General features: G+C 41.0%; 1 protein-coding gene and 1 non-coding gene across 4 annotated transcripts; one reads left to right on the forward strand and one right to left on the reverse strand.

The window, feature by feature from the left end:
* Positions 1–132: 132 nt before the first annotated feature.
* LOC138375659 (alpha-1,6-mannosyl-glycoprotein 4-beta-N-acetylglucosaminyltransferase-like) lies at positions 133–14877 on the forward strand. Of its 3 annotated transcripts, none has more exons than XM_069459433.1 (6): positions 133–419; positions 2385–2516; positions 9732–9843; positions 10583–10710; positions 12144–12297; positions 13053–14877. In XM_069459433.1, the coding sequence occupies exons 4-6, from the start codon at positions 10606–10608 to the stop codon at positions 14192–14194; spliced, it is 1401 nt and encodes a 466-aa protein (XP_069315534.1). In that variant the 5' UTR covers positions 133–419; positions 2385–2516; positions 9732–9843; positions 10583–10605; the 3' UTR covers positions 14195–14877. The 3 variants fall into 3 exon arrangements, with proteins under 3 accessions (XP_069315534.1, XP_069315536.1, XP_069315535.1); XM_069459435.1 differs by having other exon boundaries at positions 10662–10710; XM_069459434.1 differs by having other exon boundaries at positions 9738–9843.
* On the reverse strand, positions 8096–8202 carry LOC138375876 (U6 spliceosomal RNA). Its single transcript, XR_011231580.1, has one exon. It is a non-coding gene; the product is annotated as a U6 spliceosomal RNA (small nuclear RNA).
* Positions 14878–15739: the final 862 nt, after the last annotated feature.

Consider the following 15739-nt stretch of genomic DNA (forward strand, 5'->3'; position numbering starts at 1 on the left):
TCCGAGTCGCGTTGGTGGCCGACGCCCCTCTTCGGAAACCAATCACCTCCAGGCTCCGGCTGTACGTCATCATTCGGCGCCCGCGTACCAAGCTGCGTCTGCATTCCAGACGGGTATGGAGTGTTGTTTTACTCGGTGTGTCGGCTTTTGTCGTACCTCTTGTAAGGTGTTTGGGGTGTCTCAGACCCGGAACCCACATCTGCTTTGACTAGAACTGAGCGTTTACATCCTTGTGTCCCGGATTCTTCTAACGCCTCTGTCCACTTCAGCACCCAAATGCATAAACGTTGTCGTCTTCGTGCTCTATCTCACTGGTGCCACAAAGACTGAGCGCCTGCTATTCCAACGTGGGTCTATAAGAGTCTTCGCTCAAATTTCTTTTACGAGAGCTATAAATGTCTGAATTCTCATAAGAAGAGGTACTTCAAAGTTTTTCAATCTATCACCATCCCCCAAATATCAGAAGGATCAATGAGAAAAGAATATCGTCTTTCCTTTGTATTGAGAGAGAAGTGAGTCGTTGAGTGAAAGCTAAAGTCTTGTGAGGGAGGAGCAGGACCCTAGGCTAGTATCACCAGTAGGAATAAGAAGTTATTTAGTATCCTGAGTTATGTTCTCCTTTATCCTTCTAACTTCCTTGCAGCTCCAGGGGGTGATAATCCCTGGTTTGATAAACAGTACTTAGGGCCCAGGCATCCAATCTGTTGGATCCACCAGAGAGTGCCACCCTACGATACGTATTTAGGAGACTCCCTTGTTCGTTGTGTCACTAAATTTAAAAAAGACAGAAAAAAGGAGACTCCTATTTTTAATCTAATTAGCTAGTACATAGAAGTTCGTTAGGAGAAAACCGCTGGCCTTTTACTAACATTATGGAACAGACTACTACAGGGGTCGAGCTAATAGCCTTGAATCAATTAGGAATTATAATTAAAACAACATAGTTGGTTGTAATCATGAAATAATCAAATTTAATTTCTTTAAAGTTATAACCTGAAACAAGGTTTTAATAGACTATTTAATAACTATAAAATTGTTTCAAATAATTTTTCCATGTATATGTAATTCATGTTTGTAGTTAAGTTCAAAATGCTGAGCCTTCTCATTTTACAATGTTATGATAAAAAAATTCATGAGTCCCATGTGCATATAGATTTCTACTCATGTGGCACCTGGAACCCACACCTGCATTGAAAATCCTCAAGCATTTGGACTCTGGAGGGAATCAGAAGTACAAGAAACATAAGCCCTATTAGAACACTGTCACTATCAAAAATTTAAAGGTTTTAACTGAAATATTCTCTCATTTTTCAATAGTGTAATTACTGTTTAAATGCACTGGATGAGAGAAGAGCTAGTTCCCAAAACTGTGTATTTCATCTTTCAAAATATTAAGACTAAAAAGGTCTTGAGCAAAGCCTGTCAGACTCTTAAGTCCTTTGGCCACTTTACTGGAACAAAAGATCCATAGATCTTTTATTCCACCTTTTATTGCAAAGCAAAAACTTTTACCAAACATGGTTTCCTATGGGAAAAAAAACAAAAAGCAAAAAAATTTTAATTAATGACACTGTTAATTTCCAGATCCAAGGATATAGGTTCTTTCTAGAAAGACAAGTGTAAAAGTTACTAAAATTGCTATTATATTTAAATACAAATGTGGCTTAACCTAGCTATAAGGAAGAAGGTGAAGGAAAATGTTATTCTAAGATCTTTGTTCTCAGAAAAGTGAGAAATTTAAGGACAATATATGAAATGCACATAGTGTTAGGATGCTATCTTTCTAGATTATGTCTACTCTACTTTTTTTGGTGTTAAATTGTCCTTTATTTTGAGCTAATAGTGAATGATGGTGGAGGGGTTGCTTTTTAAGATCCTTTCTTATTAAAACTTAAAAGTAGCAAATTTATGTTGGTTGCCAGCATCTTATTTTATATTTTAATACCCCGTGAAATCCTACAGCCTGGCAACCATTGCTTTGGAGGCATTGGAAAATCATTCCTTATTTGAATAAATATATGACAGTGGAAGTTCCTATTGGAGGCAGCTTAGAATAATAAAGCAATGTTTTAAAAGTAGTACAGAGTACAGATTGTGAAGTCAGATTTCCCTGGATTCAAAACCTGCCTCTGCCACTTATTATCTATATGACTTTGGAAAAGTTACTTAACCTCTCTGGGCCTCAGTTTTGTTGCAGATAGTAACACCTATTTCACAGAGTTATTTAAATAATTAAATAAATCAACCCATAAAAAAGTATTTAAAATAGCACATAGTAAGGATTCAAAAAATGTCAGCTATTGTTATTGTGGTGGTGATAAAGTTGTGATTGTTACTGTTACTTAAAAACACCGAAGGTAACTAATTCGTTTTTGCTTCTACAGCATGAAGAGAGAATATATGGGGGAGTCAGAAGCAAGACAGCCCACTCCAGTTGATTAAAATGCTAGAAGACTATTAGGTACTTAACAAACAAGTGGCAGGACCAGAATTCAAACCGAAGCCTGTCATCAAAGGTAATATATAAAAAATCCACTATATTATACTACCTCTAAAATGAAGAAAGTCATACTAAACCTTTGCCTCTAATATTGATGGCCTAAGCAGATGTGGAGTCAAACAGTGGCTAAGATGAAGCAAATCTGAAACACAGAAAACAAACTGAAAGGGTACTTAACCAGTGAATTTATATGATGTGCCAAACTGTGGACAAGGTCGGGGAAGAAATTGACTTGAAATGAAAATTCAGTGGCACTAGAAAAAGTACATTAAATCTGGGTAAAACTGCTTGTGACTAATTTTGTATGCCTTACTTTAAATATAGTATATGGTAAAAAAAAATAGTTTATCTAGTTAAGTTCAGATAGAAGCTGAGTGTTTTCAGTTAAAAAATAATAATAGCTGGCATGGTGGCTCATGTCTATAGTCCCAGCTACTCATGAGGTTGAGGTGAGAGGATCACTTGAGGCCAGGAGTTTGAGACCAGCCGGGTGATATATTAAGACCCTATCTCTTAAAAAAATAATAATAGTAATAGTAATAACAAATAGAGTAGCCTAGTGATAGGAAGCTCAGGCTCTAAAGGCAGATGTCTGGGTTTGAATCACTGTCCTTCCTCTTAAAACTATATGACCTTGAGCAAATTACTTAATCTCACCAAAATTCAGTTTCCTTATCTATAAAATAGGCAAAATAAATGGTTCCCAATTCATAGAGTTGTTGTGAGGATTAAATGAAATAATATAGTACATGGAAAGCTCTTAGCTCAGCACCTGGCATATAATAAGCACTCAAAAAATGTGGGCTGTACTTTAATTTTAAAAGTCAGTAGTTCTCAACCTTGACTGCACAATGGACTCCCTGGTGGAATTTTATAAAGTACCAGTGAGCTGGGCCCATACCCAAAGTTTCTTATTCAATCAGTCTGAGGTGGGACCTGGGCACCCACATTATTTTAAAACAACACCCAGAGAGCTGATCTGGCACACACCAGGAAGCTGAGATCCCTTGAGACCAGAGTTCCAAGTGCAAGTCCAATTTAGGCAACATAAAGAAACACTCCTCAGGCAACTTTAGTGTTAGGACTGTTGAGCCCAAATATTGAGAACCACAGGTTTAGACCACGGGCCAGCAAACCAGAGGCTGCAGGCCAAAACTATTTTTATAAATAGTTTTATTGGACCACAGACATGCCTATTTGTTTATGTATTATCTGTGGCTAATTTTTTTTTTTTTCTTGAGACAGAGTCTTGCTCTTTCACCGGTACTAGAGTGCCGTGGCGTCAGCCTAACTTACTGCAACCTCAAACTCCTGGGCTCAAGAGAATCCTCCTGCCTCAGCCTCCCAGAGAGCTAGGATTACAAGCATGAGCCAAGGGCCAGGCCTACTTTCTTTTTTTTAGCAAGCAATGATGACTTCAATTTCAACATCTGGCTCAATATTGATGGAAGTAATCTGTTTAACAGTCTCATAAGTTCTGTGCAAGTCAGTGTGTCGCTTGCGGATTCTCATCTGGATTCTCATGTGGGTTCATCCTGAGATTCTCCCCAGTCCTGGAATCTTAACTACAAGTTTTGTTTGTTTGTTTGTTGTTTTTTGAAACAGAGTCTTACTCTGTTGCCCAGGCTAGAGTGCCGTGGTGTCAGCCTAGCTCACAGCAACCTCAAACTGCTGGGCTCAAGCAATCCTCCTGCCTCAGCATCCCGAGTAGCTGGGACTGCAGGCATGTGCCACCACGCCCAGCCAATTTTTTCTATATATATTTAGTTGTCCACCTAATTTCTATTTTTTAGTAGAGACGGGGCAGCGGGGGGGGTGGGGGGGGATGGGTCTCACTCTTGCTCAAGCTGGTCTCGAACTCCTGACCTCGAGTGATCCTCCCGCCTCGGCCTCCCAGAGTGCTAGGATTACAGGCCTGAGCCACCTGCCCCTCCTTAACTACAAGTTTTTCTCTTACTGATTCTCAGAATCTTGGTGGGGATCCAAACCAGTCCTTTCACTTTGAGATTCTTTTCCTTTGCCCCTCTGATCAAAGTCAGCACACATATTCGGCAGGGGTTTTTAAGTTGCGACTGGTTAGGGTAATTTTAATTCCGCGAATCGCCACCTATGGCTCCATGGATGTATTTCCAGTGTGAAAAGCCGTGTCCGTGGCTGGCGCAGTTTCCCTGGGAGAGCGACAGCGGAGAGTCAGGAGCAGGAGCGGGCGGGCCAGGGTTCCACTACAGCTGCGGCTGTGTCTTCCTGAAAGAGCTATCGATGACTACATTCACTCTACAAGACTGTTGTGTAGTTGTGACAAAGACCATATGACCCTCGAAAATCTAAAATAAATATTTACTATCTGGACCATTTACACAGCAAGCGTGCAGACTTCTAGTTTAAAGTTCTTGGGCAGACCACACCACATGGGGGCAGTATAGCCTCATCACAGGGATCAAGATTTGGGAAGTAATAAAACTTGGTAATTGCAAAACTAAACAAATCAAGAATTACAGAAATGAGTATATTTTTTCTATCTACAGGCTACTATTTGTTTATGTATTATCTGTGGCTAATTTTTTTTTTTTTTGAGACAGAGTCTTGCTCTTTCACTGGGGCTAGAGTGCATGCTGATCTTATCATCTTCAAACAGATAATTTTGCTTCTTCCTTTCCAATTTGCATGCCTTTTTTTCTTGCCTAATTGCTCTGGCTAGAACTTCCAGTACTATATTGAGTATAAGTGGCAAAGCAGGCATCCTTTCCTTGTTCCTGATCTCAGAGGAAAGGCTTTCAATCTTTCACCATTGATGTTTCCTATGACTTTTTCATACATGGTTTTTATTGTCTTGTGGTAATTTCCTTCTATTCCTAGCTTGTTCAGTGTTTTTATCAGGAAAGGGTATGGAATTTTGTCAAATGCTTCTTCTGCATCAATTGAGATAATTATGTGGGGTTTTTTTTCCCCCTTCATTATATTAGGATGTGGAATTTTGTCAAATGCTTTTTCTGCATTGAGATAATTATGTGGGTTTTTCCCTTTATTATGTTAATATGTTGTACTACATTGATTGATTTTCATGTTAAACTGTTCTTGCATCCAGGAATAAATCCCCCTTGGTCATAGTATATTATGCTTAAGATACTGCTTAATTCTGTTTGCTAATATCTTTTTGAAGATTTTTTTTGAACAAGCAAGCAATGGTTATAGATTGTTGAGCATTTTTGCATCAATGTTCATAAGGGATATTGGTCTGTGGTTTTCTTTTCTCATGGTGTCTTTGCGGGTTTTAGTATCAGGGCAATACGGGCCTCACAGAATGAATTAGGAAGTGTTTCATCCTCTTAAATTTATTGCAACAGTTTGAGATAGATGGATGCTAGTTCCTCTTAAATGTTTGGTAGAATTTGTTGGTGAAGCCATCAGATCCAGGGCTTTTCTTTGTGAGATTTTTTTTATTACTGATTCAATCTCCTTACTGGTTGTAAGTCTATTCATATTTTCTGTTTCTTCATGATTCAGTCTTGGTAGGTTTTGTGTTTCTAGGAATTCATCCATTTAATCTAGGTTATCCAATTTGTTGGCATGCAATTGTTCATCATACTCCCTTATAATCCCTTTTATTTCTGTGAATCAGTAGTAATGTCTCGCTTTCATTTCTGACATTAGTAATCTGAGTCTTCGCATTTTTTCTTAGTCAATCTAGCCAAAAGATTTATCAATTTTGTTGATCTTTTCAAAGAACAACTTTTGGTTTGGTTTATTTTCTCTATTGTTTTTCTCTTCTCTATTTTGTTTATCTCTGCTCTAATCTTTATTATTTCCTCCCTTCTGCTAGCTTTGGACTTAATTATCCTTTATCTATTTCCCTAAATTGTTCTAGTTCCCTAATAGGTTGTTGAGTTGAGCTCTTTCTTCTTTTCAAATGTAAGCATTTATAGTTATAAAGTTTCCCCTCTGTACTTTTGTTGTATCCTATAAGTTTTGGTATGTTGTATTTTCATTTTTATTCATCTCTAAGTATTTTATAATGTCCCTGTGTCATTTCTTCTTTCTTTCTCTTGTAAAGCGTGGTCCTAGAATATAGTTCCTTGATAAGCTATGCAAAAGTTTTAGTATGTTGAGTGGGATACCTCAGTAGTGGCTCACATAGAAGTAGACAGTAGAACAGTGGTTACCAGAGGATGGGGAGGACTGGGGGGAAGTAGAAGCTACAGTTGGATGAGGAGGAATAACTTCTGGTGTCTGTCGCACAGCACGATGACTAGAGTTAGCAAGAATGTACATTTCAAAATAACTAGAAGAGATGTTATTGAGTGTCCTCATCACAAAGAAATGATAAATGTTTAAGGTGATGGATATGCTAATTACTCTGATTTGATCATTATACAATTTGTACAGGTATCAAAACATTACATTGTACCCCATAAATATATACAATTATTATGTGTCAGTCATAAATTTTTAAAAACGTACACAGGATAATGGTCTAATGAACAAGAACATTAGGTTAGCTAACAAATACTTTGAATAAAATATAAATAAGTAGAATGATAAAAAAAGGGGGTAAGAAATAATATTTTTAGAACATATAAAGGTTCTCTAATAGTATCAACAGTGGTGATAGGAAAGGATCACTACTGTAGTACTCAGAATTGTCAAGTTTTAAGATTGAAAGGGAGATGATATGAATAGGAACTATGATTTGAAAAATAGGCCGGGCGCGGTGGCTCACGCCTGTAATCCTAGCACTCTGGGAGGCCGAGGTGGGCGGATCGTTTGAGCTCAGGAGTTCGAGACCAGCCTGAGCAAGAGCGAGACCCCACCTCTACTAAAAATAGAAAGAAATTATATGGACAGCTAAAAAATATATATAGAAAAAATTAGCCGGGCATGGTGGTGCATGCCTGTAGTCCCAGCTACTCGGGAGGCTGAGACAGGAGGATCACTTGAGCTCAGGAGTTTGAGGTTGCTGTGAGCTAGGCTGACGCCACGGCACTCACTCTAGCCTGGGCAACAGAGTGAGACTCTGTCTCAAAAAAAAAAAAAAAAAAAAAAAAAAAAAAAAAGAAAAATAATGTGGGCCAATTTTTAAATAAACCACGCAAATACCAGAGATATGTAGAAAAATATTACATAAATTTTGCTGTTTGTTTTCTATATGCCATACAGCTTTTTTGTCCTTCATTTCCTGCACTACTGTCTTCTGTGTTTGCCTGATTTTTTTGTAGACAAATGTTTTAATTCTCTTCTCATTTCCTTTTGTGTATATTCTATAACTATTTTTTAAGGTTATCATGGGGATTACATTTAACATCCTAAAGTTATAACAGTCTAATTTGAATTTACACCAGCTTAACTTCAATAACATACAAAACCCCTGTTCCTGTTCAGCTCCTTTCCCACGCTTTTTAGTTATTGATATCACAAAATTACATCTTTATACATTGTGTATCCAAAATCATATACTAATAATTGTTTTTTTAAATGCATTCAGCTCAAAAATCATGTAGAAAACAAAATGTGGAGTTGCAAACCAAAGTTATAAAAATACTAGCTTTTAGACTAATAATTATATTTTATACTAGAACTTTTATGATTATATTTACTTCTATATAAATTTTTTTTTAATAATTTTTTTTTTGTCATCCTTGCACAGGGACCATGCTAATCTTCTCCGTATCGTTCCAATTTTAGTATATGTGGCTTCGGCTCGCTGCCGAAGCGAGCACTATATAAATTTTTTTTTAAGATATTTTGGTTGAGACCAAAGGAAGAGGATGAGGAAAAATCTTTTTAAAAAACTAAAAAGGCTGGACATGGTGGCTCACACCTGTAATCTGAGCACTTTGGGAGACCAAGGCGGGAGGGTCGCTTGAAGCTAGGAGTTTAAGACTAACCTGGGCAACATAGTGAGACCCCATCTGTACAAAAGATGTTTAAAAATTAGTCAGACATGGTGGCTCATGCCTGTAGTCCTAGCTCAGGAGGCTGAGACAGAAGAATCACCTGAGCACAGGAGTTCGAGGCTGCAGTGAGCTATGATCCTGTCACTGTACTCCAGCCTGAGCAACAGGGCAAGACCCTGTCTTAAAAAAAAAAAAAAAAAAGACTAAGAAGGAAAATGAGTAAGGGATAGAAGAAGGAAGAAGAGGAAAGGGAGAGGAAGAGGATGCTTTTTATCTCAGTCTCACGTGAGTCATGGCCTACGGAATAATGCTATAGTTCTATTCATGAACTTTTTTTTTTTTTTTTTTTTTTTTTTTGAGACAGAACCTTGCTCTGTCACCCAGGCTAGAGTGCCATGGCATTAGCTTAGCTCATAGCAACCTCAAACTCCTGGGCTCAAGCAATCCTCCTGCCTCAGCCTCTCCAGTAGCTGGGACTACAGGCGCACATGCCATGATGCCCGGCTAATTTTTCTATTTTTTAGTAGAGACTGGGCCTCGCTCTTGCTCAGGCTGGTCTTGAACTCCTGACCTCAAGCAATCCTCCCACCTCAGCCTCCCAGAGTGCTATGATTACAGGCACCAATCACCATGCCCAGCCTATTCATGTACTTTTAACAAAACAGTATTATCACTAAGTAAAGCTTATCTATAATTATAGGTTTTATTCTTCAGATTTAAAAGTTGAATTTAGGATCCCTATTTCTGGTCACTATAAAGTAATTAGAACTTGTGTTAACCTCCTATTATAAACAACTAGAAAATTGGGTAAAATATAAGAAAAAAATTACATGTGTCATCCAGGTTTAAAGAAGTGTTGATCTGCTCACTCCATATACTCTGTGGAGACCAGGCTGACTCAGTCACTAGAGTAGGGGAAAGAGAAAAGTGGAGAATGTCTTTTGGATTTTTCACTGTCTCACCCCAGAAATGAGACACCCTTTTCCACGCATTTTTCATTGGCTAGAGTTAGTATTGTGGCCTCACCTAACTGCAAGGGGACCACGCAATGTAGGGGAGAAAAATTGAATGTTTGGAGAGACATGCTATATCTCTGCCACAACTAGAAAGCTGGTTTTAACACTTACCATCCAAAACTAACCTTCACTTGCAGACGGGTCTTGCGGTGCTGGTGGGGATAGTGAGCTGCCTGCCCCCCATTGAGAGACAACAATGGTTTCCAGGGGGCGTCTCCTGGGGGTGATGACCAGGTCTAGCTGTCTTGTAGGAGCCATTCAGTGGCCTCAACCTACTCTGCACAGAGCCCAGCCCTTCTGATACTAAGGTTGTTTTCTTTGGAGTTTCAGAAAAATTCCTGCTCGCCGAGGAACTTCAAATTACATTTGTGTGTGTGTGAGCTAAGAGCCATCAGATGGATGAAATGATTCCAGTGGACTTACTGCTCCAATTATGGTGAGAATTTTCAGCTGGTTAGAAACTTCTGGTTACTTTCAATTTTCCTTCCTACCTTAGTAGCCCTGGAGGGATTGTGGCATATGCAATAAAGGGCTTGTATTCAAATATCGTTACTTAACTCAGAGGTATAAAGTCCTACAAAAATTCTACCACCTTATCCAAACACAAGCTTAGAAGGAGACATTGAGGCGAGCCTTGATGAATCAGGCAGCATAGTGGCTGGGCAGTGGGAAGAATCGGAAAAACCCGCGAGGGAACTTTAGTTTGAGATTTAGGATTTGGAAGAATGCAATGTCGGCTCATTGCCCGCTTTGATTTCCTTTCTTTGATAACACCTTTTCTGCTTGGACCCCTACTCTAAGACGGTTTATCCCCTCTATAGCGTGGCCCTGTTCATTTTTTCCCTTCACCTTTCCTACGATGTATCCCTGACTTACATGGATAAATAAAGGCAGATTTAGTTCACTTCCTGTCACAAACAACTAGAAAATGACAATACATCTGGAAACCCAGGCAGAAGGTACAGAATGTTGAGGGTGAATAGACTCAAGCTCCTTGGCCTTTCTCATTATTAGATGGCAAAAAATTGGAGTGAGTGGTGTCAGTATGTGGGGGGAAGCTCAGGAAACAATAAAGCAGGGATACCTTGAGGTAGGAAGGTAAAAGGGGCGAGATCCATGCGCATCTCTGAGTGGGAGGTACTTAGGACCCAGGTGCTACTCACATCTCTCTGCAGAGCTGCATCCAACCCCTGGCAGCATGTACCATTGCTTCTGGAGATGTGTCGTAGCAATTGTGTCCTTGCTCCTCTGCAGCTTCTTCCTCCATGAGAAAATCCAAAATGTTGAACATAAACTTCTTTTGGTAAGTACCAGAGCCTTACAGTGGGGCCAATTTTCAATTATTAAGTAGGAAAATAAATACAAGTCAGTGTTTAGGTCTCATCTATGTGGATCACTCTAGAATCACTGCAGATGTTCTCAGAGAAGTGAAGACTGACAGTGAATTTTTATGAATGAATGAGAAAGGAATGAGAAAGGAATGAGAAATGAATATGAAAGGAAGTCACATAATTTTGTTATTTATTTTTCTTAAGAAAAGGCAATTTACTTTCTGTGAATTGCCCAGCCAGAAGAGAAAAAAAAAAAGAGTAGTTTGTTATAACTGTCAGTGGTGACAATAGAGAAGTACAGATGAAGACAGGGGAAGTTTCCAGGGGAAAACAGAGGAGTACTAGACACAGAAGAGGATAGGCAATTAGAAGCCTAATTTGGGGTAACTAAGACACCCACCTAGCAGAGGAATGGGAGTGGTAGAGACTCCACCACTTCCTGTAGCTCTACTTTAAAAGCTCAACGAGGGTCCTCTACATTGTTGAAGGAATCATTCAGAACCAACACCAGCCACCTTGATTCACAGTTACTTCCTAAATTCTTCAATTGAAAATAGCTGCTTTCCACTGACCCTTGAAACATGCATGGGATTTGAATAGGGACAGAGATGGAGAGAGGACATTTGAAGTGTGGAGAGGGCAATGCACACCCACTTCTAGAGGACCAGGCTGACTGGCAGGACCAGCAGGCAACGAGGACCGCCTGGGCACTGGCCACCTCCCAACCAGGGCCTGGCACAGGAGATCTTATTCTCCCCATTTCTCACATGAAGGGATTTGAAGTAACTTCCCCAAGTGGACATAGTTTGCAAGGGAGAAGACCGAATCCCACACAGGTCGTGATAAGGTTTTGGAATCCTCATTTTTTCCCAAAACATCTTAGATCCGCTGGAGCAAAGCACAGGGCAGGTGTGGCGAAGTGGTTCAGAAATGCGTTTGTGGTCAGATTTGAGCAAAAAGAAAGGACTTTTAGAATTGAGGCACTGTGTGCATGTTCCTTAAGGACAGGGCCAGGCATTTGTCTTCAGCACATCTCAGAGAAACTAGCACAGGCCTAAGCTGAGTTACGTGACATTTGCCAGTCTGATAATGGTAGGAGAAATTAGGTGTGGGCCATGGTGGGGACAGGCAAATTCTTATTCTACATAAGCCTAGGACCTTCCCACAGACATCTCGCCCAAACCCGGGGAGCCCCACCTCCCCGACTCGGGACTCGTGGCTTCTGCCGAAAGCCTGTGTGTTCTCATGACAAAGTGAGGAGAGCACTGAACTGAGCCCTGACTTGGCCTCCCTGGTGACTGGGTGCCGGGGCTTGCCCGGCCTGCCCTAAAAGGGGGATCTGCTCCTTAGTTGTCCCCAGAGATTCTGGGGCAAACCTCAGGGCTCACAGGTATCTTATCCTCAGAAAGAAAAGGAGAAAGTTTGGCAAATACTTGTGCAGCAAATCAGCTCTGAAAGCAAGAACCATCTGGAAACCTTCAAGGAGATGCAGCAAAGGTCCCCTTTACTCCAGCATGCCAAGTACAAAGTCCTGGCTGGAGCCCCTCCCCAGCAAAAGAGTGAGTACATGGGAGGGAACAGTCGGGCTGGGAGAAGGCCAGACAAGGGAGTTTAACAAGAAAAGGGAAGGAGGGTCAAAGGGGAAATGACTGGCATCTGCTGAGGAAAGAAGGGTGCCCTGAGGGAGGGCCATGCCATGGGATTTGGTGCGTGTTATAATCCTGAGTGCGTTTTCCTGCCACCTGGTCACCCCTTGGATGGCCGATAGGATGAGAAGCCCTAGTGTCCCATAGAGAAGCTCATTCATGGCAGGCCCTCAGGGAGCAGAAGACAGGATGGGAGAGAAACCGCGGGAACCATGGGAAAAAGCACTGGGTAGAGGGAAAAGGGGGTGGTGTGGACTTCGGGTCTCAGTGCACTAGATGGCCAGACCCTTGGGTGTACGTGGGTCCCTGGAGATCCTCTAATCCAGGTCTGGTTGATCCCGGGTAGCTGAGATAACTCTGAAGGTCAAGGCCAGGCTAAGATAATTTGCTAAGCCAGCAAATTTCCCTTTGGTACCCTGTGGCCTTCCCCATGAGAGAGAGCCTGGTCCTTCATAAATCTTCCCCCAGTAGCCTTTCAATGTATGGATCCATGAATCCACTTCACAACTTCTGATCACATAGATATTAACCCCTCAGCGTGACTTGTACACTCCCAGGGAAAAGAAATGTGAATTGTCACAGGTATTGGCATAAGGGAAGACCTGGGAGGAGAGTTCCAGGAACTCGTCACCAGCCTGAAGTGCTAAAGGTCCCCCTCTCTCCCCCAGAACTGCTGACGGTGGGGATTTCCTCAGTGCAGCATCCTCGTGGGAGCTACCTCTTGGACACCCTGCAGTCCGTGTTTGAAGCGTCCTCGGAACCTGAGCAGAAGTCTATCGTGGTGCTGGTCCACCTGTCAGATCCTGACCCTGAGTGGCTCCGCCAAACAGCTGCCAATATTTCCAGGCTCTTTGCACCACACATTGATGCCAGGAAGCTGCTGGTGATCCACGGTCTTCCCGGTGGCTCTCCTCTCCCAGGAAATCTGAATGACGCTAGTCACACCTCACCCTGTGAAGCACTTTATTCCAGGCAGAAAGTAGACTATGCCCTCCTCATGAACTTTGCTAGCAGCCTCTCTGATTACTTTCTGTTGATGGAAGATCATGTACACTGCAGCCCCAAATTTGTTTCTGCCATCTACTGGGCATTATCAGCCTGGGAGAAACTACCCTGGGTGATCCTGGAGTTCTCCAGCCTGAACATCTCAGGGAAAGTGTTCCGCACTAGTGATCTCTCCCGCCTGACCTCTTTCTTCCTCCTCTTCCTTAAGGACATTCCTGCTCACTTGCTTCTATCAAAGTTTAGTTTCCTCTTGGGCCAGACAGTTCCCATTAGCCTTGCTCCAAATCTCTTTCACTCTTGGGGCTATAATTTTACTGCCAAGAACACATGTTACCAAGAGGAAGGCGAAGAGGAAGAGAATCTCGGTAAACCCAACAACCCTCCTGCCTCTTTCTTTACCAACATGATGTCGACAGGCTCTACTATCCCAGAATATGCTTATTTCATGAGTGAGAGTTACTTCCAGACTCAGTATCTCATGCCAGGCCACAAATACACTGTGGTTTTTGATAAGCCTCACAAGGTATCCCACATAAAGTTTCTGACAGGCATGGGTAAGCAGAGGATATATTACCTGCAGCAGGGGCAGGTGGAACTCGGCTATGAGCCTGTGTTGGAGAATAATGTCTGTGCCCGCTATAGCCTGCTGGGACCACTGGTAAAGGGGAAATTCTATCAGAAGGTATATTATGAAGAAGGCTTTGTGGAGGCAGTGAAATGTGTAAGACTGCTGGTGACAGCCCCTCATGATTATACAGTATGGATTAGAAATATCAGCATCTGGATTAAGTCTGGGAAAGGGTAGAGATAAAAGGGCCAACGTGAATTCTGGAAGAATTGGGTTTGGGAACGGACTCAACACAGATTATAAGGAATTAAAGCTTTGAATTGGTCAGGAGCATCCCATGTATAGTCATTCCAGGCTACTTAATATAGATGACACATCCTCATAAGAGGCAGAAAGAGAACTGGATCCATCTGACCCCCAAGAGCCAGAGAGATGAAAGTATTCACCAAGAAATTGCCCAGTGGTTTCTCCATACAGATCTCCCATCCTCAGAACTTCCCCTGAGGTAGGTACTGCCTTACAGAGTATTGAGAATGGTCTGAAATGTGACATCAGGGTAGAACTGGCATTTGCCTTCATGCAGGATCAGTCCTCCAAAATGCCAAATATTGAGAGTCCAAACATGGGCTTTCAACTGTCCAAGAATTCTTCAGAAGTAGATGCAGATCTTTGCATATTTTCAAATCTGCATTTTTCTAGGGCGAAGACCCGTAACTTTCATCTGTGTTCCATATGCCCCCCCAAAATCATAAAAATTACTAAACTGGTAGATATATACTTTATTGATTGCAGTAAACAATTTATTACCTAAGGGCCTGAAATCATCTGTTTAGCATTTTTAGTTTAAGAATTGAGAGCATACATTAATTCATTCAGAGGTATTAATTTTATGAGTTTTTGTTGGGCCCTATTCAAGGCAGAAAAGATTCTAAAATGAATAAAACATAGTTGGTGCTAGCAAAAGACTAATAGCAACAACAAATGCTTCCCATTCAAAATGATAAGTGGTTTGTCTATAGATTCTTTTGAATTTTCTTTTTTTTTTTTTTTTTTGAGACAGAGTCTCACTCTGTTACCCGGGCTAGAGTGCCGTGGGGTCAGCCTAGCTCACAGCAACCTCAAACTCCTGGGCTTAAGTGATCCTCCTACCTCAGCCTACCGAGTAGCTGGAACTACAGGCATGTGCCACCATGCCTGGCTAATTTTTTCTATATACTTTTAGTTGTCCAGCTAGTTTCTTTCTATTTTTAGTAGAGACGGGGTCTTGCTCTTGCTCAGGCTGGTCTCGAACTCCTGAGCTCAAACAATCCACCCGCCTCGGCCTCCCAGAGTGCTAGGATTACAGGCGTGAACCACCGCGCCCGGCCTCTTTATATCTTTTCATTTATTTGAATAATAGCTTACAGTTTTCAGTTTAGAGGACTTACACACCTTTTGTCAGATTTATTGCTGGGACTGATATTTTTGTTGTATTATAAATGGTATCATGTAGAAATTTTATTTTCTAATTATTTGTGTTTAGTATATGGAAAATAAAATTGATATTTGTATATATTGACCTTGTACTCAGTGGCCTTGCTAAATTCACACATTAATTCTAATAGTTTATCTGTAGATTCTTTGGGATTTTCTCTGTATACAATCATGTCATCTGAAAATAATGACAATTTTATTTATTTAGTTCCAAATGATACACCTTTTCTAATTTTTTTCTTAACTTCTTGAACTGGCTGGGACCCACAGCACCATGCTGAATAGGAACTGTGACAGTGGCCAGTCTTG

Source organism: Eulemur rufifrons, chromosome 27 (assembly GCF_041146395.1).
Source record: "Eulemur rufifrons isolate Redbay chromosome 27, OSU_ERuf_1, whole genome shotgun sequence".
Classification (NCBI taxonomy): Eukaryota; Metazoa; Chordata; class Mammalia; order Primates; family Lemuridae; genus Eulemur; species Eulemur rufifrons.